We start from the raw sequence: 25,282 nt of genomic DNA on the forward strand, positions 1-25,282 counted from the left end.
CTGTCTATTGTTTTTCTTTTGTATTTGGATATGACCCTAGCTTTTCATCTTTCTCCAATATGATTCCATAGATGTACTGATTAGGAAAGAGAAAGGATCTGACCTGTGGAGTTGCTGACAAGATTCCTGTTTGAACTAGTTTTTAATTAGGAAACACAATATACTTTTTGTTGTTGTTGTTGTTTCCATTTGATTCTCTTGGTATTTGTTTCCTTTAAAAAAAAACAAAATCATAGAGGTTTTTTGAAAACTTTTTAAACATTTTCTGAAATGACCCATTTTATCTTACCCCCTTGATAGTCAATGAAATATAGAAGTAGTCACAAATATGGATATCAGGAGCAATTGAAAATGGGTGGACAGTGTTTTGTCCGAGAGGCTTATTTTCTTTTTAATTTTTCCTTAGGGAAAAAATACATTTTGAGAAGAACTTGATTCCTCTGTCATTTTGTGTCGACTACATGGCTCTTGCAGATTTTCTGCTTCCTAGGACTACGTGGCATTAGGGATTCCAAATTCCTTTAAAGTTATATAACCCAGGTGTCCCTTCCAGGTCCAGTTGTGTGCTGGTTGCAGGTCTGAACAAGATTCAGGTGTGCACCATTCCTCCCTCTCTCCCTTGGCACTCTCTGACTGGAAAGAAACCCAGGTGCATAGGCAGAAAGTGAATTGCAGTGTGAAAAGTACTGGGTTGGATGTTTTGGGAACTAAGAGCATGGAGTAGACTTCTGCAGCCTTGGTGCAGTCACATTGCCTTTGGGGCTTCTGAAGAACTCCGTGTGAGGTTGCATTCTTGCTTTGTTGATGCTGTATTACATTGCAGACAGTCATACTCAGCTCTGTGCCTACATGGTAACCAAACCAACTGTCTGTATAAATAAACACCCATTTGCTCCAATGCTGTTTGAAAATTTGCTTTTCCATGCCTCAGACTGTACTTCATGGAGTAATTAGAATTTGAAGAGGCTGCAAAAATCTTCAGATAATGATTGTACATCTCTTTGAAAGTGTAAGAAATATGCATAAATCCTAGAAGGTGATGGGAACGGCAACATATGTTAGCTCAAACTACATGGACCCAAAATAATTAGTGTTCCAGGGGGCCAGAGGCCAAATTTTGCCACAGGCTTTGTTCTTCTCTCAATTTTCAGTGATTGTAGGTTATAGCTAACCATCTCTCAAAAGGGTGTGGTTAACCACAGTGCTGTAATGTGAAAGAAACTTCAAAGCAGTGAAGATAAGCTATGCAGTTGCCTTAGGCTTGGGAGAGACTGAGCTGAAATAGGAGTTGGGCTGAATGTATTAAAATACACTCCTAAATTTGAAAACTGCAACCATCAGACCTTGTGGACATCTTACTAAATCATTTAGACTGAAGTGCTGAGTACTTACGCTATATCAAAGCTGACCTAGCTTTGATATATTTTAATGGGGTTTGAAGAGAGACATGACCACTCTTTAGCACATCAGTGTAGAGTAAGAGGTTAAAACACAGAAATACCATCATTACCTGTTTCTTTTGGAGCTGTCTTACTCTAAAATCTGTAGTTATTTATTTAATGAGGGCATGAACATTTCACTGCAGTAGGAGTTTTTTAGCAATGACCTCAGTTACTCTTCATCCCTTCTTTGCAAAAGTGAAGTCTGTTGGTGTCTGCCTTTGATGTCACTGTTGGGAAAATAGGAGTGCAACAAACTACTAGTGCAAAAAATCTGAAATCTGTTTTTATTATCAAAAGCTGGAACTACTGGATTGGAGATCAGTTGACATCACCATTGCCAGAATGATTTTAGAATCTCCTACATAGCAAGTTTAGAGTGATATTTGATAAGACTGTATTCAGCTGCACTAAAGTACATCCAAGTATACTGTAATTAATTATATTTCTCTTATTCATTTTGTAATATTGAAGGTTGGAATGTTTTTGTTATGATTTTCCATTTTTATGTAAGAGGGGAGATTAAATCTCCTTGAAGATAACTCCAGCTTCAGTTTATTCTCTTCTGCATATCATTATACTATTGGTTCTTGGTTTTTTCCAATGTATTGATAATTGGCAGAGTAATCGTTAGTGTGTCAAAGAATTGGCTGAACATCATCCAGACTGGCTGTTTTTTATAAAGTCAGTATTGGAAGGGGAGTTTTATATAATGGGGCTAATGGGTTATGTCTATTATGGCCATCTTTATGTAACATCTGTGCAGTATTTTAGTCATCTCTCCATACTGATATCTGGTGAAAAAGGAATGACTGTACATGTTCCAGTGGGCTGCCATCCTTCTCACCTTCTTAAGGCACTCTCTCCTCTTCTGCGAAAACTGCAGGAAAATATGAGATTAACTGGAATTTTTCCAAGGCTGTTAGGGAGCAAATATGTGTGTTCCCCAGCCAGGAACCTGAGAGAGGGAGTCTGCAAGAGGCCACATCTCTCTGGGGAGCTCAGATCAGTAGCTGGGTATCTGCACACATCTGTTTCTCAGCCCAGCACATAGCAAGCCATTTTTCATTGTGAACTTTCATTTTTCATAATTCCACCATGATTTTTCTAACATTAGAGTAGATGACAAGTTTACCAAGTACTTGGAAAATTAATTCTGTTCTTTCATTTTGAAAATAGCTTGATGCAAACTTCATTTAACAGCATTTTAGTCAATCTATATATAGTGTGAGATTTGTTTTCCTTTTAGTGCTTGCTATTAATCTACTGGGCCATGGCAGTTTGTGTTGACACTTGTAACATGTGTTTAAATCAGATTGAAATGGAATTCTGTAAGGTCTTAGTGAGAAAATTCTTTTTGGCTGCTCACATCAATTTACTTTGAGCTGGCCTGTTTCCTGATGGGTTTTGAATCATTGTGTTATAGTAAAAGATTATAGTATTTTAGCAGCATGCAATTATAATTTCCACCAAAAGCAAATATTGTTGAGGATGTGAAAGAATATAAATTTATGTTCAGTAGGTACACCGATCAGAAAGGGTAGAACAAGGTTATATTTACATTGGCAGATTCCAGAAAGATCACTTCAAAGAAATACAAAGATTAAATTTTACATTATTTGACAGTTATACTGTTGGTTTTTGGTTTTGTTTTGGTGGTTTTTTTTTTTTTAGTTTTTTTTTGTGGTACAAGTTATGCAGTAAATTTTCATGTGCAATCTTGAAAATGTTAATAACAGTTAAAAGACCAACTGAATGTGATGTTAAGTACAAAGAAACATCTGAAAATAATTTAAAGGATATATTCTCATGCCATCTAAAAATTTGGATTCTGGAGAGGAAGGGGTGAAATTTTACCTTCTCTGTTTGTAGAATTACTTGACAAAGTACTTGGGCATGATTCTAATTCTGATTCATGATGCTAATTTTCTTGTCTGTTATGGTTGTAGCCAAGTGCTACAGCTAGCAGATGCAGTAATTTAAGTTCTTAAGGAAAGGTAAGTCCTAGTACTGTAAAAAAAGCAAAACTAAAACTGCAGTATATTAAAAATGCTTTTGTTTATGTCTTGTGCCTTGTCAAAAATTCCAGATATAGCTGTATTTTAAATGCTAAATTAAATGGTTCTAAGGTATGTGTAATGCTTTGAGAAAATGCATTTTTTTCTGGCTTGGTCAGAACTGAGACTTAGCAGATAAGGATTTATATACCTGCTCAATCACTAATTTGTTTCAGTCATTAAGGAATGACTGAGTCTGCAGTTACATTGCTTTAAAACAGATATAATTCCCTGCTTAAACAAGGTCTTAATGACAAAAATCAGTTAACGGCCTTGAAACCTGTCAATTCTGTGAAAATGTGTAACAGGTATCTTGAAGAAATTAAATAATCTGTCTACACTATAATTTTACTTTTTTTCTTGACAAAGAAATCTGATAGCTATTTCTGTTGTGTAGCAACATTAAAAGTTAGTTAGCAGTAAGTGCTATCACTGACAAAGCTGTCAAGGTCATAACATCCTGATGAAGAGTGTCTTGTCTTGCTTTTTTGTAGGTATGCTGCAGAAATCCCTTTCAGTTGAAGATTTTGTGGATGCCCTTGTTTCAGACTTAGACCATGACTTTGAAACATTTATCATGGACTCATAAGAACAGAACTGAATTCTTTTAGGGAAGATTGCGTATGTCTTCATAATTGTGGATAAAATATTGTTGTGACTGGTTTTGCTTTTTGGTGAACACTTTTAGAGTTTGACTGTTCATGTCGGTGGAATGGTAATAAATGCTTTCATTGGATCACCTGTTTTCATTTATGAAGATGACTGTTTTCCATTGCATAGGAGATTAAGCATGGAATTTGGGAGAACAAATCCTCTAGCATGGTCTGTTAGAAAATTTGATCTTGTTGGAAGAGAGTAAATGGGAATTGAACTCAACTTCAGGGTGACTTGGAGGGGTTTGAAAGGTCTTTTGGTACATGCATTGATTCACTGTTAGGGTTTATCTCTTGATGTTATGGTCCAGAACTGCTCACACAGGTCTTTCTCACATGCTCATGGCTTTTATTTAGCTTTGTTTAACCATATATTTTGTAGGAGTTCTGCACTTCTGAAGAGCAAATTGTGTTTGAAACAAAGGGAAAATTAGAAAGAAAGAAACTAGGAGCTGTATTTGAGATAGGGAAGAGGAAGATGGGAGAGGTAAATCTGTGGTCCTCCTGGTCTGTAATGGAAAATTTTAGGTGAGGAGGAAAGAGCTATGTTGCAACACATAAGAGAGACAGAGGAGTAAAATAGGTACCATACAGATGATCTGGTCCCTGCATGTTTGTTCATATGGAGTTTCCTTTTAGTGATGAATGGACGAGTTTGGGGAACTGTTTAAAGTACAAGAGGGTGGGTTTTGGAGGGGAAACAAAATAATTCAGAACAAAAATGTTTTTCCAGGATGGATTGGAGCAGTTTGGTATGGTTGCATATTATATAGTGGATGATGAACAAAGGGAATGTTATCTGTTGGTTTTTCTTCTTCCCTCTAAATAAATTACGAAATGGTATTTGAGGGTGTTTTGGAAAAAAAAAAACAACCAACCACAAAACAAACAAACAAAAACCAACCAAAAAAAATTACTAAAAAAAAAAAACAACCCACAAAAAAAACCAAAAAAATACCCACTAAAAAAAAACTGGTGATTTTTTTCTGTAGGAATGGCCTTGTTTAGAGGTCCTCTGTAGCTTGTTAAAAAACCTATTGTAAGTGTTCTGTTCAGTGGAAATACAGTGAAAGAAGCAAGAGAGGAAGAAAACCAAAGCTGAGAGATGTGGACAAATAACTGAGAGAGAATCAAGTCAAGGTAAAAGAACCCAGCCAGAAAAAGTGGGTGTTTGGGAAGGGATAAATAAGAGTGAGAGCTGATTGGATTATTTACCCTCTTTAGCAGAATCTGTGCAAAAAGGTATTGTTTGATATTTTACCCTATTTTTTTCATTGCCATGCTTTTTTGCAAGGTGGAAATTGTCTTGTGTGAGTAGCACTGTCATTCTGGTGGAGCTGGGTTTAGACATTTTTAGATGCTTTGGTTAAACCATAGTGCATTTTCAGACTTGTCCCACAACTAGGCTTATTTCTTGTACCACTGACTGACTCCACTGTGTGTCTGCAGTTGGTCCCTGTGAGGAAAGAATGAATTTTGCCACCTAGTTTTGCTTAGCAAACTAGGTGGGCATTTTGCTGCAAGTAAAGTCATTAAAAAACCCCCAAAGTAAGTGTCAGTTTAGGTGTGAGTAGAACCACGTTGTGAAGATGGGAAGGCCTGTAAAGTATACAATAGCTGATGAATGTAAATTTAACAACCCATAGTGGGGTATTTAATGGAAGTGTATTTCAAAGGGAATTCAAGGGTGTTGCTAAGGGAGCCTCTCATTGTTTGTTGCCTGGGTTTTGTACTGGAACAAACTAGCGATTATGTTTATCTGGAGCTGGCACATGTTGAAAGATTCATTGTGACAAAAAGAACTGAGCAAACGGAAATCCTCGTGCTGACACGGCTCTGGAAGCATTGCGGTAAAGAAAATAAAGCATCATAATTGGTGGAATAAGCAGAGCATTTACAATTAAGAGATTGCCCCTACATTTTAATTTGAAAGAAATTCAAGTGATATTGGATTTAGCGTATAGATACTCTTTCAAAAGGTATGTAGTAGTCCCATTGCTTTATGCTCATGCCTGCTATTACTTCCTTAATTCACCCTCTCATTTGATCCTTCTACAAACAACAGTCTTTTCAAGGTTTTGTCAGAGTGGCATTAAACAATATCTTCCTAATATGAAATCAGATATCAACAAAGAAAGGAAGAAAATCTTGCCTTTTGTCAGAGCATGGTGGATTGCAGCTTATTGCTCAGATTTATAACTTGTGAGATGTCTGACAAAGATGAGAGCTGGTAGAAAAATAAATAGATCTCAGAATGACAGCTTCAGGTTCTTTTATGAAGAAGCTCTGTTGACTCCACTGATTTTTTTAAATGAAATAACCTTTGAGGATTCAACAGTAGACATGATTAAGCCTCTAGGGAACATATTATATACCACCACCATGAGGCTTACTACAGAAGGGGAAATATTATTCTAAATTTTTTCTCTTTTTTTGATAGTTTCTGAAAATGCTTCCAGCTGTTCAAATGTCTGATGCTTTTTCCTTTTTCCCCCCTGCTTTTCAAGAGACTTTTATTTTCCAGCAAATAATGTGTACTCTCAGTAACATGAGACCTCTCTTGTGACCAGCAGTGTAACTCTTCATAAATGTAAAAACCACTGTAATCCTTTTCCAGCATTCCATGTCTTCCCACTGGGGCTGCTGAACCAGCTATCCAAAAGTTTGCTTTATAATACTGTAACTCAGCATCATGCTTTTAATCTGAAATTTTACAATGTTTTGGATTTTAGCTGCTATGGAAAATAAGTAGTGAACATCTTCAGAAGAAATTATACCCTTATGCAATCCTGAAATAATAACACATAATTATAACACATCAGAAAAGCACCGATGGATTACATTTGAAAGTCTGAGGTGTGAACTTTGCTGCTTTTGTTTTTTTCAAATGTTTGATGTGATTATTTTTCTGATTCACTTAAGATAGACTGAAATATTGTGTAATAATTGCTTTCAGGTGACATAAATACAGCTGGTGCTGGATGAAGTTCTCTAAACCCTGAAGAAGATAACAGGAGGAGAAGGCAGCAATTAAGAAGGCAGGGAAGAGAAGGGAAATCAGGCAGGGAAGAATTGAATATAGATTAGAAACCAGGCATGGTAATGGGTTGATACAGAAGCAAAAAAAAACCTCTTGAGTTAAAAGCTTGGGCAGAGAAAATGAGAGCTTTCTTTGCACTGCAGTAAGTCTGAAATGGAAATTACAGCACTGCCAGTAACAGAAAAGGCAGAGGTGTTCAAAAATGTTTCTGCTTTGTGTTCAGTGGAATGCCAGATGGAAGAATTCATATCATATGCTGATAAAAGCTTTTCTACAGATGTTAAATAGCTGCTTGTACAGCGAGTCACAATATAAATCATTGTGCAAAATAAAAAATTAATTTCTATCAGAGATTTTACTATTATAGATGGCATTAAGATGGAAATGAAGAGATTATTGTAACAGCAATATTGATGGCTTAGAAAATATGCATCGTAGTCTATCAGAAGAATTAATGTAATGATAATACAGAAGCATAAATTTGAAAGATTGAACATTGATCTGAAAGCAAGTGTTTAACAAGAGCTGGTGGCTAAAATCAGACAAATTTGCACCTGATTTCTAGTTTATATATTGGCAGCAGGGACAACATATGAGAAGAGCTGGGTTTGACTGATCAGCAACAGAAATGTACATCAGAACTGGACTGTTTTCTGAAAAACTTGCCCTAATTCAGATTAATTCAGAGAAGCCCTGTAGCCTCTGTTACACCAGGGCAGAGCCACCTTTTGTGGTCCAACAAGCTGTGAGTGAGCAGAGTGTCTTTAGAAGGAGGTTTTTCTACAAGGGTAGCAAGTCTGTGCTTGCTGGATAACTGTCGTGCTGGTGCCTTCCCCTTGTCTTCCGTCGAGAGCTGGAAAAGCAGTGCCAGCCAAAGCACCTCCTCTGCTTGCTCTGAAGTGGGAGGCACTGTGTGTCTGCTATTTCAGATTGCTTCTGGGCAAAGTATTGGAGATTTTGTGTTCCCAGAGCCAGGGATTTGTGTGCTCTTGTGAACAAGTTCAAATTGGCACTTTGCCCAAGCAGGTTTGCAGTGTACCAAAAGGGGAGTATTACATTAAAATTAGAAAGAATTCAAGAGTTAAAGAACTTGAGACTTGAAGATGCACAATAGCAGAAAGCAAGCACATAGATTTCCCTGGGAGAAGGACCGTGGGAGAGCAGCTAGTGTGCTTGGGGAGGAGAGGGAAGGAGATAAAAGATAAGGAAGTATAAATCAGCACCAGTAGGGCTGTCTGTCGGTGCTTCTGATCTTCCCCGGGCTGAGATTTGTTTATTTTCAAGTCCGCTGCGGCTGCTTCTCAACAGCTGGCATGTGGAGCTGCACGGGTGTAGGAAATCATTACGACTTCTTGTTTGGAGGAAGTATCCAGAAAATCTCCTGGAGACAAACTACTTAAACCAGAAGCAAAGTGGCGATACAGATCTGACAGGATGACTGGTTGGTGCTCTGCTGCTGTGTAGATTTAAAAGCACAGAGGGAAGGGAGTGGGATGCCTCTTGCTGCAGTTGCCAAAGAGCCAGTAGCTTCTAAGGCAGCTTGTAAGTGGCTAAAACTTGCCATTCTGGCAGCATTCACTCTTTATGAGAAGAAACAGACATCTTCAAAATGGAATATATCCTACCAATCTAAGGATGGGGTTGAACCAGCTCTTATATGTGCCTTTTGTTGCTCCAGTAACTAGAGAGAGAGTACAGATGGCTGTAATAGAAGTGTCAGGAGCCCTGGTTTCTGTTCAGAACACCTCAAAGTACTGGACTTTTTTTTTTAATGTCACAATTTTTCAATTGTCAAATGCCACCATTGTTTACTTTTGCTGCCTGTCATACATGACTGAGTTCACACATCAGTGACAGCATCACGTAGTACAATACTAAAATAGCCACAGAAGATGATCTTAATTAATCTTCAGGACATCTTGGGTTCTATGAAGTGCCTTTTGGCTGTTGTCCCTCTGACTCCTTATGACCCTTTCACTTCACTCCTTAGGCACCTCTAGATGCCCCCATCTCCACCTGCTCTTAGAGCTGCACTAGGACATGACCTAGATGGTAGGAGGAGGCGAGGGATGCTTTGGGCTGTGACTGACCCAGGGGTTGTGATCATGTCAGAGGAAAAGCAAAATGGCAGCATGGCAGGTTCTTCCCACCCTGTCCACGGCTGCTGCTGCCCATTCAGCCTGGAGATTGTATTGTGCTCTAGCAGCATTTCTCATCTGCCTTCCCTGTGCTGTGGGAAAGCTGGACCTCGGGGAAATGCCCTGAATGTGACCCACTAAGAAGGTGAAGCGTTGCCAGGCTGAGCCAAGTTGGGGTGGATGAGCCCCTTTAGGTTACAGGCCACAGGACAGCAGCTCTCAATACACTGCAGGCAGCTGCTCCTCATGAATAATTTGTCAGGTAGGTGTTTGAAGATGCCTGTCTCTTGGTCAGAAGCCAGTGTTTGGCTGATGTTTGCAGTGGCCCTTAAACTCATCAAGCTCCTGTGGCATACTCACAGCAGATTAGCAGTGCAGTTGTTAAAAATAGTCTGTTCATTAATGGTGCTCTTCAGAAGTAGCCACAAGGCTCAATCATAGCCTACTTTCAGTATTTAAAATACATATGAAATAAAAAACATGTATAAGATCAGAAGGGCTTGCTTGTTCCACTTAGTGCACTCTCCTACCAGCCCCACTTTTCTTCCTCACAAAGATGGAATCCAGTTAACTCACCTTGCAGCTCCCTTGCACAGAGACAAATCCTCATCCAACATACCTTTCTGTAGCTCAAATGAAGTTATTAAAGACTTGTGTTATTTATACCCGTTGAGCATTTTCCCCCAAGGTCATATGACAGCATCCCAGCTCCTGGGTTGCGAGTTGCAGCATCTGCTGTGGGCAGCCAGGGGCTGTGTGGAGGTGGCTTAGCGACAGTCTGGAAGCAGAGGGTGTCTTCAGCCTTGGGCAGCTGATAGGGCTGGAGCCCACAAATGCCTGCATTTCTTCACAGGGGTGTTAGAAATTAAAAAGGCATTAAAATCACCTTGGATGCCTTGGCTTACAATGCTTCTGACATACAGATGTGTTCAGTTGTCTGCAATTCACTTCCAAGGAGAATACAGTTGTAACAAAATCATTTAATAAGAGAGCCCTGGGGGAACACAAGTGATAGAGCAGCTTTTATAACATACTAAAACTTCTATAAAACTAATTATATACGTTATCAAAATGATTCATGCTATCCAGAGTAAACTCTGCTCATTACAAATGAGAGTTGAAGTGACAGTTCATTTGCACAAATATATTGCCTTTTCTCCCTGTGCTGTCACAGGGAGGTTGGGGAAGGAATTCCCCAAGAACTGGAGGCACCATTGCAAGAAAGAGGCAGTGCCACTGGGGTCTGTAACCTCAGCTGATGGTGACAAGGTAAGTTCTGATCCCACCTGATTCCTCACCATCATGGCAAATTTTCTTCGTATCCCCTGGAAGTTTATTTTGTTGTCTTGCCCTGAAGCCTGCCCAGCAAATGTGTCCTTCATGCATGGAGAAGTGCCGTGTGCTCTCGTTGAAACTGTTTAACATTGAAGGTCTTTTGCAAAGCAGTGCTGAATTGCTGGCGGTGTTTTCCCTAAGTAGGGATTTAGATAACTTGTTCTACTTAATCAAATTAGCTATCTTTGATTTAATCTGGTGTTTAAGCCAAATTCCCATGACAAAGTGGTTTTAATAGTCTGTTCGGTTTGTAATCTCTGTTTTCCAAGAAAATCAGCTCTATATATTTTTTTGTTTGTTTCTGACAGTCTCAAATGTACATGAAAAACTGATGTAGGCTGGCTGAGTACAGGGAAATAGCTAATTTGACATTCACTTTCTTCCTTTGTGAGCTATCCCATTTCCCATGCCTTTCCCTTGGACTGTCAGAAGTGTCTGTCGGCTGGTCTGGCACCTCTGCCTCCCTTGCTATAGCCTGTATTTTTTTTCTTTCTTCCCTGATTCATGTTTGTTTCTCATCCCATCTTTCAACTCCAGCTTTTTCTCCTTATTTGGAAAAAAAAAAGTTTTGCAAATTAAAGTGGGTCAGTAAAAGCTACAACCCCCCATTTTTAGAACTCCTTCTCTGTTGGGAGCCTTTGTGCCAGCTGAGACCACTGCAGATCCCAGTCACCACACACTATGGAAAAGGTCACTTCAGAAGTGCAGGACTTGCTGGAGCAAACAGGGGCCTTGAGCTTTGCTCTTCCTTTTCCATTATTCACCTGGGGTTTTAGGCTGGAGCAGAGAGGCTGTGCACCTCTTATCAACATCAGGACTGGGGAAGGTGACCCTCAGCTCACACTGCGCTCAGCTGGAAGTTTACAGTATTTAAATTACAGTTCCAGGTGTGAGTTCCACGCTCAGACCAGTGAGGTAGGATCAGCTAGCAAAGGAGGAGGTAATTAAAGGCCATTACAGCAAGCTGGTCCTAGGGGAGCCATAATGGTCCTGGTGAAGCTGCTGCAGGCGGGCACTCAAGTCAATCCTCGGCTGCCTTGCTGAACGCAGGGGTCGGGAAGCGCGTTCTTACGGGTTGGTTTGAACTGAAATGTGTACGGCACAGCTGTGCTCATTCAAAAAGGAATTCACAAAGCTCTAAAGAGGGAATTAAACCTTGCTTGAGGCCTGCCAAGAAAATATTGAGATTTTTTATTTTGACTGGAAATATATAAATCACCTGAATACCTTACTCAGACTTAAAAACTGCTTTCAGCAGTTTTCATAGAGAGAGAGCCCACTGTCACTGTCTTCATACAATCCCAGACGGCATGATAGAAATTTTACTCTTTTCTATGATCTGTTTTGTACAGCCTGCTTTCCATCTTGATTTTCTTCCTTTTTGGCACTGCTGATGAATATGTTTCACTTTCCCATGGCTTCTATTCCTCAGTGCTGCACTGAGTTGGCTGCCAGCTACGCCAGCTCACTGTGTTGTTTGGAATCCCCCTCCTTGTCCAGGTCAGCTTGAGATTTCACTTTTGCTTAATTAAAGCAAAAAAGGAGCAAAAAAATCCCTACCCAGAAGAACACTGGAAGAGCTTACACATGGTAGTGGCAACATCTTCAGACAGTCCTGAATCTGGGCTTCCACACACCACAAACTGATGGATTAATTGCAGACAGAAGTACCTGCAGGGCCAGAGAGAGAAGCTACTGTGAGCCACGGCCATGGCATCGCTTCTGCCTTCACAGGGGTCAGGTGAGGAGCTGCAGAGGGACTGGATCAGCCAGAGCTGAAGGGGCTCTTGAAAGCCCCCATTTTAGGGCCCTGTAGTTTTCTTTCCTGTAGAAATGTAAAGATTGTAACAGCATAATATAAAAAGATATAATTTTATCATTTACACTGTACCTGTTCACCATCAGTAGCTGGGGAAGTTGAAAAGATGAGGGTCTGAGGTGGGAGTGGGGTGCTGCCAGTGAGCCTGCAGGCAGTGGGTGTTTCCCTGCCCAGGAATCCTCTCCCAGTGCCCATGAGAACTCTTGCCTGTTTTGGCCAAAATTAGATTGGATTCTTTCTTCTTCCATCTGGCTGTTCTTAAGTTTTTGAAGTGTTTTAAAACATTAGTGTTAAAATAATTTCTGTTTAACCAAGTATAACCAATAACTTGGATGCGATTTGGGCTGATTTATAATTAGCAATTCTAAGCAGGAGACTAATTTAACTGTGTCATCCTTTCTGCTGTAACTCCTTTGCTCATTGACTCTGTTTTCTACCAGCCTAAGAGCACAGGAGGGAATGCCCGGCTGTGTCTTAGCTAACAGGTCAGCCCAACCTGCTTTGACTCACCCATTTAGGAAATTGAGTCGAATACCAGGTGTGCAAAGTAGATCTGATATGAAGGATTATTTGTTTTGCTGTAGTATCTCATGGTAAGATTATCTTGGGGAAGAGAAAGTGAATGTTCCAGGCCAAAAAAGAGGACAGCTTTGTGTTCCCAGTCAGTTTAAACCATCACACTTCCCAGCTGACCTGCCTAATCTTTTCTACAGATAATTTTTTTACCCTGGGGGTAAGTCCTGTTAATCAGCAGTTTTTAAATACTGTCATGGATAGCTCTGTCTCCCTGCTGTGACCAGCTCTTGTCTCTAGTTTTCATGGAGGGTTCTTGCAGAAAAATCCCGATCAGGGCGTGTGCTTAAAAATCACCATTTTAAGCACTTTACCATTATCTTCCATTTCTGAAGCAGCTGTTCACAGATAGGAATCCAACCAAATAAATCCCTGGGTAGATTGGCTTTGAATTTGAGCTCTCTGCTTTTCTAAAAGCAAGGTTTACCTTGTGCATGTGTTACATCTTCCAAATTAATGAATTTAAAACCCCAATTCTGTTTTCCAGTGGCAAGGGAAGATCAGACCAGGCAGTTGAGGAGAATGGGAAAAGCAGGCCTGGAGGAAAGCAGGCAAACAAGTACCTGACAATTGCAGCAGTGATAAATAAGGCAGAAGGGTAGGAAAGAGCCATAAAACAGGAGAGGGGATAAGAGAGAGAGAGACATTCCTTTCCTGAGTGGAAAGAATCTTCAGTGTGTTACTATCTCTGACACGGGGCAGGGGATGGGGAAGACAAATCCTCCAGTGTCAAGAAAAAGGGGTAAATGCAGCAAGTCTTCTTCACAAAATGGATATCTTATGAAGACTTAGAAGATAAAATGTCTGGTATGCTTGAGGGGCAGGGTAATTCTAGAGAATAGAAGAGTTTTCTTTCCTACTTGTATTCCCATGCAGCCCAGGGTTATTTCGCTAAACTTTTAATACACAAGTGGGAATTTTGTCGTATGATTCTCCAGTACAAAACTTTTATGCATTTTTTTCCTCCTGTTTCTTTCCCCCCCCCTTTTCGTTTTCTTTTGTTTGAACTACCCATAGGCAGTGGTTCAATAGCAGACTTTTAAAGAATGGGTTGTTGGTGTGGGTTGGGGTTGATCTGGTCAAAGATGTGGTTTTTTTGCTTTTTTTTTTTCTGGCCTGGTTACTGGGCCAGAGGACAGAGCAGCAGTAGCAGCAATGAAGCAGTAGCTGATTCCAGGGCCATTAGGATTCTGGTGGCATTAGGGTATCTGCCTTGGTTTTTTTTCTTCCATGAGAAAATGTAATGCAAGTTAAGCAAAATCTGAATACAGTATTTTTTTGTTTTGTCCAAAACCTGAGGCAATTAGGAAAAGAACAGAGATTGTCAGGCATTTAAAGCGTCCAGCTCTCACAGCATGGAGTGCAACAAGGCTGAACTGAAAGCCAACTTCTCTTCCCTGAGATCAGGTAAGAACCACAGGGGTATCCTCAGAGGAGCCGCAGCAGCTGTAGACCTTGGATAGGATGAAAAGCAAACATCAGAAAGCAGATCCAAGGAAGCCTTGAGTCCAAAACTTTTAGTTGTTTTTGGTTCACCCCCTCACCTAGCAGATGATAATTGCTTTTTATTTACCTCTCTCAGCTGCTGCAGTTACAACACTGATACATCTGCAGAAGGTGCAATACTGCATCTTTGGGGATTTTTGGGCTTCCAAGCACTTTAAAGCTTATGTCTGCCCCTCTGGACTTGCAGAGGGAAATCAGCTTCAAGAGTGTGTGTGGGAAATGCCAGCACTGCTCCCTGTTCTCCCCTGCCTCCTGCAGCTGTTGCTGCTGCCCCCACTGCACAGGGTTCCCTCGCTGCAGAAAGGCAACTAAAAGATTTCTTCTCTAGGAAAAGAAAGCATCTGGGCCGTAAATGCCTCAAGCCCTCCTCAGTGACACTCTGTGTATTAGGAAACATCATCTGTCACTCAGATGTTTTTCAGGAATTGCCTCTACAGCACTTGCCAACACCTTGAGTAAACTCCAACGCTGTCTATTTGTTGTTGAAAGCTGCAGGAGATGTGATTTATGGCATTCTTGAGCTCTTCCCTGCAGATCCCACAGCTTCTCTCATTGTATTAATGAGAAGGCTGAACCCACAGGGCTTGCTTCTATTAACCCATCAATACAATAGGCATTTTATCACCTAAAGGATTTAGTGTGTCTTCTGCCTGAGACCATCTGTTTTGCCAGTTTAAATACAGTGTATGAAGACAACTTTGAGGTAGTTCTTGACCATAAAAAATTGATTGGTCCTCCTTGAGTAAGCAACAGATCCTCCAAGGTTTGAAGTATATTTAAAGGTATATTTAAATTGAGGATTTCATTAGACTGAGGGTTTAACATGGAAAGTAGCTGCACAAAACTTCCCAGAGAAAACGTCCTTATGTAAATTTTCACAGAATTTTGTCAAAGTGTATAAATTTTTTCAATCAAGGATTTTTTTATCTCTTTGTAGTCCCAAAATATCAAAAAAATATGATGAATTTTGACAAAGTGCAAGTGTTATTTGCTGGAATATTATGGGTTTGTTTTGGTATTACAGTCAGAAAGATATTCTCATTGTTGCACTGGTGCTGTGTCCCCTTAGCTTTAGTTGTTGAACATCCTTAGGGAAAAAGTTTAATAAAGCTGAAACTCTGATAAAGGAACAGAACTACTGTTGTATCTAACAACATAAGCCAACACCAGGTTGGTCAAAAACCTTATTTTTTCTCTCGCAACAGAGAGACAACGAATGGCTAAACTAATGGCCAAGCTGATACTTGCTGCTGAATTTCTTCAGGTTAAACTCAGCTTTGCTAGAATCAAGATCAACATGCTAGAAAGCACATTTGCAAGGTATGGACAAAACTGGCATGGTAAATGCTGTTACTCTGCTGATTCCAGATCTGCCCCATTTTGCTTTGGGCTGCTGCAGAATTTATGTGTGTTTAGGTGAGTGTGAAATTAGAGAAGTAAGGTGGCTGTAGACTAGTGCTTTACTTTGGCTTTTAATATATGTTTTGTAATGTAATAGCTGCTTTTGCTCTTTTTTCTTTTTTGGTGCACTAAAAGCTAGATATTTTTTTCTCATTCCTATTTTAATAATAAATAACCTCTGCTGCTACCATTTTGTTAAATATTGGTCTGTGGAACACCTATTGTGTGCAAATTTCTTCCCCCCCCTAAGGCTCCCATATTGGCCTGTGAAATGTCTATTGTGCTTGGATGCCTGGGTTGAAAGGCATTTTAAAAAGCTGAAACCGAATCTTTAGTAATTTTTTAATGTTCTCAGTTCATTTTGTAATCTCTGCCACATGCAGAACAAGTGCTTGGGTGGTGTGTGTACAGGCCTCCCCTGAATTGGTCCACAGTGTTCTGTAATTTCCTCAAGTTTAAGGACTTAGGTATAAAATTACTAACTGACCTGGACAATGCCCTGCCTCAGGTCATGTGCAAGGAGACAAGTTCATTATTTTGCCCACATTCTGTATTTATATATGTTTATTGTTATGTTCCATTGAACTGTGTGATACAAATCTGGGGCAAATCAAAATGATCTCTGGAATTCCAATGGTTTAATATTTTTTTCTAAGCTGTAAATCAGTGCTCTCCCTTAAACTGCTGGTTACAACCAGATTTTGATATATTAGCTGCTATACTTCAGGGAATTTTTGCATGCTAAATAGCATGTGAATTATCCATCCATAAACTGAGACTGAAACCTGGGCAAAAGAAATGGAAAACTCCGCAAAGACTGAGGCTCAGGGGACACACTTTCTAAAAGCTGCTTTCTCTTTTTGTTTGCTTTTCCACCAATGCTTTAAAAAAAAATGTCTTTTATAACCTTTTGAACAAGCCAAATCTCCTTTTGTCATATCGACCAAAAAAAAAAAAAAATCCAACTCTGATAAGGATTTAGAAAATCAAATGATGGGAAATCCCCCTCAGTCCTACTCGGCTGACCCTGCTGTTGAAGCTGTGGTGCTGTGTAGAAGCCTCAGTGTACCCCCAATCTGCCACCCTCTCCTTCAGCTGGCTATTAGAAAACATTTCCTCTAATCCCATCATTCACTGCTGTTGTGGAAACCAGCAGGCTCCCCAGCAAATCCACCCACGATTATTTTTATCCTATTGAAAGCACTACCTTATTGGACATAATCAAAATGGCTCATGTGCTGCTATGTGAAGAGCAAGTGGGTTTTACCATCACTCAGGCCAAAACTAAATATGGATTAAATTGCACCCTGCCAGCACAAAGTGTGCATTGTGTGGCTCTGCTCTGCAGTGCCCAGCCTCAGCTCGCTCCATTTGTGATAAAACACTGCACCCTCCTTCAATCCCCCTTTTTAAAAGGACAAAACAAAGCAGCAGTGTCTGTGCTGGAATGTGCTGCAGGTAGTGATCTAAACCTCCATCACCAAAGACAGCGAGAGGATTAATTTAATGCATGGAGGTTGTTGCTTGGAGGGACTTCATAGGAATGCAAACCAAGGGCCCTCAAAGAGCCCACAACAAAGGGAAAAGCCATGTGATCTCAAACTCCTGGTAGGATGAGGAGGACTGGATTAAGGGCTTGGTCTACCTTGTAGAAAAGGCAGGAAATACTGTTGTACTGAATAGAATGCAAGCAGGGAAAAGATTTTGGGGTGGGTGGGTTTTTTTGTAGACCTTATGGAAAGCTTAGATGGAAAATTGCAGCCTGGTTAATGACATTTATATGTTAATGACATTTATATACTAATTGATATGAGCAAGCATCTATTCAAATTTTGTGCTCAGGTATGTCATGTGCTCTCAGTTGTACTTTGTTTCCAGATAGAGTAAATATCTGTTTTTCAATTCCTGTTTAATGATTATATTTTTAAAAATTTTTGCCAGGGGCACTCCATTGCAATCTTGGCAGTACTGAGAGTCATGAAGATCCCTGTCTTGGCACAAAATGACCTCCCAAATATGCCATGTGCTGCTGTGCAGACTTGCAGACCTCCAGGTGAACGCCAAGGACACTCAGGTGGGCTGGACACGTGGCAGTCAGAGCAGAAAACAAGTAGAACACTGCTCAGGAGTGCAGCACATGGACACAGGGGTAATAAGGAGTCCTTGCTGTTCTGGGCAGGAGATCCCCAGTTAAGCTCTGAATTATGTACTTCAAAGAATGTAGAAATAACAGCATTACACCAAGAAGAACCAATGTGAAATTTGCTCAACTAAACCAGAGACAGGGACAGAGCTGCTTTTGAGTCTCCTCCAAATTTCCCCCAAAAAATCACACACTCCAGCACAAGCACCCTGGCTTTATGTTATCTGCAATCCCTATCTGGATTCTGTTACCAGTTACTGCTTATGGCTTTCTCATAAGGACCAATTTTGTGCCATTATCAAATCACTCTTTCTTCTCAGTCTTCTACCATTCCTTTCTTAATCAATTAAATTGGGGCCACGACTCCAATCCTGCTTCAAAAATACAGATCCTCTCATTATTTGCTTATCTGTCTTGTCTGAAACAACCTAGTGGTGTGGAGCACCAGGTTCTCTTCTCTAAGACATTGTAAAGACAGCAATCTCACTTTTTTCCCCCACCTCTTTTTCCCCCCCTTACTTGAGAAACAGAATTTTTAAACAGTTTAGAAGCACTATGATTTTAAGCATTGATGTTAATTTACTGCTTCTTCAGGGTCCTCCTGCTTGAAGAATGATGTTACTGCTAAACTGCAAACATCTTAAGATAAAGACACACCAAATTCTACCAGAACCTTAGTATAATTACCCCATTATGGAATTCTAAAATAATTAGAAAAATTCATCACTAAATTTGTAAGGAAAGCTATTTTAATTTGAGGTCAATAAACCAAGACTGGTTCATGTAACATTTTATTCACAAGTAGAAAAAGTATTACAAAACAATTTATACAAGGTTTTAATTTACATTTGTTAAAGGAGTATTTAAAACAGCACTGTAAGTCCCTAGACGTGACATGTGGGCAGTCTAAATGCAGTGATAGTGGACGTTTTCTATTGGCACGTACAACATTGCTTGCCACAGGCAATATACAAAAGACCAGTTTGGTTAAATTAAGGAAAAAAGTATATACAAAATATACACATATATCTAAAAAAACACTCAATTTTTTCCTCCCAGTTTGCTATCAAGCTTTCACTCATTAAAAAAAAAAATTCTTTCTCTAGGGTTGCTGGATAAAACCAATTATACAAAGTTTAAATTCCAATGGGAAAACACACTGTGGTAGATGCTGGCAAAATATTTGAATGTTGCTTTTTCAAGAACTGTTATTAGTGAAAAATTAAATCTCCATATGTTCTGGAAATATTTTGCCATATACTGAAATGCACATTGGATTTTTTTTTTCTATTTACAAAGTATATACAAAGAAGCACACATCTCTTCATGCACATGTAGTGAAAAATAATGTTTTGTAACTTCTTAAATGTATGAAAGTATACAAAGAAATTATTCAAAACTACTCATATTTATATATATATATATGTGAAAGTATTTATCTGAGTAATTGTACTGTATAACTGCTTATTATTCTATCAGTGACCAAAAGGTGGTATCTACTACTTAAAACACCAAACCCAACAACAGCAAAAAATCACTTGGGTAACTTGTTCAATTTGGCATGAATTTGGGAAGTGTTATTCATGGCTTTTACACAAATGAATAATCTCACTGGTGAAGAGCTGGAGCATCTCTCTGCCATGGCTGTCTGTACTGTTGTTAGCTATTTTTGTGCAGGTCCAACCTTCTTCTGTGTGCTTCAAAGCAAAAGTCTTTTTCCATAATGGATTCTGAATACTGTCTCAACATTTCCATTGCCACACAAACCATGTGTGGAAAGATGAGTAATACTTATTGCCAATTTGTTGGCATCTGTTTTGTGGATTGCTTTGCTTTAGTCAAGGCACATTGGGTACTTTAAGGAATAATTGCTAGAGTTCACCACAGACAAGTGTGAGCCTGTTGAGTGTCATGAATCAGTGAAGGTTTACTGGCATTATCAACAGAAGCAAAAACTATTTTAGGGATGAAAATTGCTGAAAAAATGATATTAAGGGATGTGATAAAGCAAACCACTTCGTATGTTTTGTGTGGAAAATTTGAATTGATGCAGTACTACAGTAAGAAGGACAGAGGGTCTTGATTGAAAGTGACTCCTAAATGAATGAGTTAGTTCACCACACAGCTTGACCCTTAAAAATAATGCATTAATAAAAAATCTTGGTAACAGTCTCACTGCATAAATAATTTCATGGCACACCTGCTATAGTCTGACATTTTGATTTGACAGCTGATTACAATTATTTCAACATTCAAAATTATATGCTATAACAAGAAGCGTTATATTCCAATATTGAGACCACTAATTAAATGTCCTTATCTATATGTCTGACCTTCATTAAACTAAATCTAATTTAAAGCTAATCTCCTGCTACACTTAACAGAACAATGCCACCTCACAAAAATGTAATAATTAGATGGAGGGGACTTCAACCACACATACTGTAACATGCTAATTCTCTAACTCCCCAAACTAGCTTATTGACTATAATGTAATACATAATAAAAGCTTCATTTTATTAATAGGCGATCCTTTTATAAACATAAATGGATTTTTTTTCGTCCTTCAATAGCAGGAATACTATTTAAAATTAGAACCAGCAGAAGAAAAATCCTAATGCATGCACAAGTCTGCAGGCAGAGTAACTGGCACCATGTTGTCCCACATCTTCTGACCTGTAGCCATATTTGAGACCCCCCCCCAAACACACTGAAATATTTTTATTTCTTACTGTATTTACATATACTATTAAGCTCACTCCATCAGATGTTTTGAGACTCTGAGGAAATAGAGATTAAAAGGTCATAAATCCACTTTCAGGGTCCTCATAGGATGCTTCTTGAAGTTTAACTTCACAGCTCTTACAGCTCAGACACAACTGCTCAGAAGGTGTGAAATGATGCCATTTTTTTTCCAGATGGATTGGAAACCATGCAACACTGAAGACTAGACTATGTTTGATGAGAATCAGCAGAGGAGTGTAAGGGAAGCATTCAGCTTTCCTGCTGAGAGAAACAGCTCCAGTCCCTAAAAGAAAGTGGCAGAAGAGTGGTTACATAAATTCATAAGAAACCTGTATGTACTCCTATATTTGACTAAACACTAAAAGAGTAGAGGTATACTTACTGCCTGCTATAAAATTCACCTAAACCTGAAGATTAAAACTGTATTAAAACCCACAGTAAAAAGCTTAGACTTATGTGTACATATATAAAATACGCTATATTCTGATTTTATGTTATTTTTTTGAAATGTAACAATAAAACATTAAACTATGCAAGACTGTAATACATCCTCAGGCAGTACAATGACCATCCTTGCCTCAAAATATTTCAAAAAGACAGGAAAGATGAAGAGCAGATGGGAAAAAGTGCTATAGACTGAGACGAAATAATTGTCTTGGAGTTGTACAGCTGACCAGTGTTCATCCTGAAAATGCATCTCAAGTAAGTCTAGTCCTGGTCCTGTCCCGTGAACACTACTGAAATTTCTCTGCCAAAAATGCACACATAATGACACACTGTAGAGCCTGAATGGGGAGAAATTGTACAAAATGAATCAGTAGGGTCTATTATAGGAAAAAAAATGAAGAAAAACTTAACCCTCCTGAAGACCTTGATTATTCAAAAGTATACACAAATCTCAGTAGTAATAGAGGACAGCAGAAAACTATCAAAGCATACCGCATTTTGAGATGCTGGAAAAGCTGTCTCCATACACATAGGAATCAATAAGAAAATTTACAGTTCATACACTGTAACGAGTATAGTGAAATAAAAGCTAATTTTTGTAGTCATATTTTGAAATCCTGTGGTTCTTTTGATCTAAGAAAACTCTTAAATAATATTAATTGCATACCTCTGAAGTTGATGCATGGTGGGAAAACACCCACAAATTTCTGATTTTTAAAATCTTGTTAATACGGAAATGCATTCCCTTAAAACATCAAGAACTGCTGGGAACTATCAGTGCTGAGATCTGCAGTCGTACCCATGTCACTGTCCCCTCCTACACACAGCTACAGAATACGACTGTCACCAAATGATGTTGGGCATACACAAAAATAAAACTTGTTAGTGCTGCAATGTGACACATGGGCAGGTAGTGCCCAGCATTGTTACATACAAAACTTTCCTCTGTAAATAATACATTGAGAGAAATATGTGCCACCTAGATAAGGCTGATGTTGTCAGCGACACAGCAGATTTTCAGGGTGACAAGTTCCATTGAAGTCAATGGCAAAACTATTGATTTAACAGTCAGTTCCCTTCCCTTTCCTCCTCTTGACAATGTCACCTAAACAATTAAGGCTGGATTTACAAAGAAACTACTGGTCTTGCATGCTTTCAGAATATGTGTGATTTTTACTAAATACTAACTACTTTCTACTTCATATTTAGGAATAAGACAAAAGTGTTAATGCAAACCAAATGGAAGAGGATCAAAGGAATGCAGGTTTACTTCTGCAGATGGCCCAAAATTTTCATAATTACAGATAGCATAATTTTCTTAATTAAGTTTGGTGCATTATTAATATTATGGCAACTTCTTGTGTTCCTGCCTCTGAGTTCATGCACAGGAGACTGTTTCACCTTTCCAGCCACAGCCAGCATAAGCCTGGAGTAACAACACCATTTGCCATCCTAACATAGGCCATAATTTGGGATCCTTTCACAGATTAGTTATTTGAGGCTCCAGATTACTTCCAAAAGTAGAAAATTCCATTTTAAAAATATGGAGCACAGCTAATATTCAAAAAGATATAATGAGGAAGCAGTGTGACTTTTTGCAACAGTTCCATTGTTACATAGTTGAGACAATTGTTTATCACCTCTTTGTATTTTGACCTCAGACCTGCATTTTCTCTGAGCTTTTATAGATAAAGTTGCATTTGATAGACTAATTTATGTTTTATCTGATGACATGGGAATATAAATGGCTTTATAAGGCATTTGAGATTCTCTTGTGTTTCTAGTACTACTGCAATGACTCTACAGAAAGGCTTCCTAAATATTTTTAGATGAACACCTGTATGTCTTGTATGCTTTATTTGCAATAAGCAAAGCCAATTCTTCAGTTCTCACTCATAAACAAAGGCTACCCTCACACAATGATTTGGTCACAAGGCTATGAAACTGAATTTTTCTCTTGAAATTTAATGAAAAAGTTATCCTTGATAAAAGCTGACTGATGTACAGACTTACTCCTGTATTCTGAATAATATTTCAACACCACAGCTTACGTAATTACACCTTTCAAATGTAGTTAATGATTTAAAAACGTGAAACTGCTGGATCTCTTGTAGAGGTTTCATTTATTTCAGCAATAGCTAGGTGTAACCTATGAAGAAATATAACCCTAGAACTTCTTGCAATTCTATATTTATCTACCTTTACATGCCTGGAGCACTTATTCTCATTCCTTTGTAGTTATGTTTTTTACCTCTTTATCAGTCTGTAGAGTCATTTGTTGTTCCATTACACTTTGTCTTTGGCTGGCCTTCAGCAGTCCCCGAGTTCTGAAGTGATGAAACTTCTGTGCATGTTCTGTGTTCGGAGATTTCAAAGGACTTTGCAACCTTTCCGTCAAGAGACTCAGCTGAAATAAGTACTTCACTTGGTTCCTGGTTATTATCCAATTCAACGGCAGCTGCATTTTCAGTCTCAGGGCTGCAGGATTTTGCAGATCCTCCAGCCAGTTCTGAATATGATTCACAGATAGAAATGCTGTCACAACAAGCTGAGTTTTGCATAAGAGGCCAAGCATCTGGAATGTCTCCAGAAGTAGAATGTGAAAGAGAACCAAGGAAAGCAGGAATCATTTCTCCAACTGAATCAGAAGCTCTGCAGAAGGATAAAAGGCACATGGTTTACAAAGCATTCCAGAAAATATTATCAGTATTTTAATTACTGATAATTTGTAATTATAGGTATTTCAAGGAGGTTTAACAGGGTTATATTAATACTCTAGAGACATCCTGTGCAAACTAATTCTATTGAGAAGGATACAGTTTGTTCCTTGGCTAGAAATGACAAAAGCTCTGGTGAACACTACTTCGGACGGTGAATCCAGGATTCCACAAAACATGAACTACAGTTGGGGTTGTTTAGGGTCAGAAACATAACAAAAAATACTATAGTAGTGTTCAGATATAAACACTATCACAAAAAAGAAGGATTTTCTTTTTTCTCAGTGCATTGATAGGGGAGTATAAAGACAAGATGTAACAGGCTTAAAGTGCAGCAACAAAGATGGTTGGGCAGAGTCTAGCATCTTCAACACTGGGGGAGGGGTTTGGTTTTTTCCCTCCCTCAAACTGTAGATAGACAAAAATCTAATGAAAGTAAAAGAAGTACAATGGCTTCTGACTGGGAGAATGGAATAGGCAACAAGGCTTCTTGAAACTTCATGTTTGCTTTAAACCTGATAACGCATTCACTTTAGATTTTTCAATTTGTTCTGTCTAGCCTTCAAAATGTGAAAAGTTTTTCTTCTATTCTCTTTTGCATGTAAAGGACATAATGTTAAAGAAGAGCAAGCATTATTTTTATTTGATAGAAAATGGAAGAAAGTAGAAGTGGAAACTCAGTATTATCTACCTCAAGTTTATTTAAAGTGCATCATAATAGTGACATTTGCTAAACACTGTTGGAAGTCCAGTAGTGGTTTTCACTATACATACACCAAAATAAGTATTAACAAAACCAGGAAGTTATGCCAATATGTTTTACTTCCAAAAACCTTCTACAGATTTTTAAAAATGCAAAGGCTATATTAAGTCTGATATGCAGTGAGACAAAATATTAACATGCCTAGAACAATTTTTAAGAAGCCTTACTCATTTCCAAAACATGATGCTTTAATAGCTTTGATATACACACAAAGAATTTGCAGAGATGAGGCCAAAAGTCAGGACATTGCACCACAATTGAAGGAAATACATTATTCTGGCAAAGGAAATTGGCACAAGCTCCATTTCTACTGGAAGGAACCACAGGATCTTTGATGTCCACATAGCATGAATATTACAGTTATTTTAAAAGCCTTAACCAAAAGATTCCTCAAAAAGTACACAACTCTCAATTTGTCAGCCTCGGTGGTACACAAGGATGACTCAAGCTTGTTGGTATTTAAACAAGTTGTTATAGAAAACGTAGATATTTGTACTTAGGTCGCT

General features: G+C 38.8%; 2 protein-coding genes and 1 long non-coding RNA gene across 8 annotated transcripts in view; 2 read left to right on the forward strand and 1 right to left on the reverse strand.

Moving 5' to 3' along the window:
• Positions 1 to 4,229, forward strand: part of MIPEP (mitochondrial intermediate peptidase) — a 66,620-nt gene extending 62,391 nt beyond the window's left edge. For both annotated transcript variants that reach the window (XM_068181270.1, XM_068181271.1), the window contains exon 19: positions 3,991 to 4,229. In XM_068181270.1, the coding sequence (XP_068037371.1) occupies positions 3,991 to 4,085 (95 nt within the window). In that variant the 3' untranslated portion in view covers positions 4,086 to 4,229. The remainder of the gene's footprint in view (positions 1 to 3,990) is intronic.
• A 13,520-nt stretch (positions 4,230 to 17,749) lies between these two features.
• On the forward strand, positions 17,750 to 23,753 carry LOC137468991 (uncharacterized). The gene is made up of 2 exons (XR_010996297.1): positions 17,750 to 18,014; positions 20,926 to 23,753. It is a non-coding gene; the product is annotated as an uncharacterized lncRNA (long non-coding RNA).
• Positions 18,878 to 25,282, reverse strand: part of TNFRSF19 (TNF receptor superfamily member 19) — a 57,892-nt gene continuing 51,487 nt past the window's right edge. For 4 of the 5 annotated variants that reach the window (XM_068181275.1, XM_068181273.1, XM_068181277.1 and 1 more), the window contains 2 exons: positions 23,548 to 23,948; positions 18,878 to 21,132 (listed from right to left, as the gene is read on the reverse strand). In XM_068181275.1, coding sequence (XP_068037376.1) covers positions 23,555 to 23,948 — 394 coding nt within the window. In that variant the 3' untranslated portion in view covers positions 18,878 to 21,132; positions 23,548 to 23,554. The remainder of the gene's footprint in view (positions 21,133 to 23,547; positions 23,949 to 25,282) is intronic. The other variant, XR_010996296.1, reaches the window with a different exon arrangement.

Source organism: Anomalospiza imberbis, chromosome 2, assembly GCF_031753505.1.
Source record: "Anomalospiza imberbis isolate Cuckoo-Finch-1a 21T00152 chromosome 2, ASM3175350v1, whole genome shotgun sequence".
NCBI lineage: Eukaryota > Metazoa > Chordata > Aves > Passeriformes > Viduidae > Anomalospiza > Anomalospiza imberbis.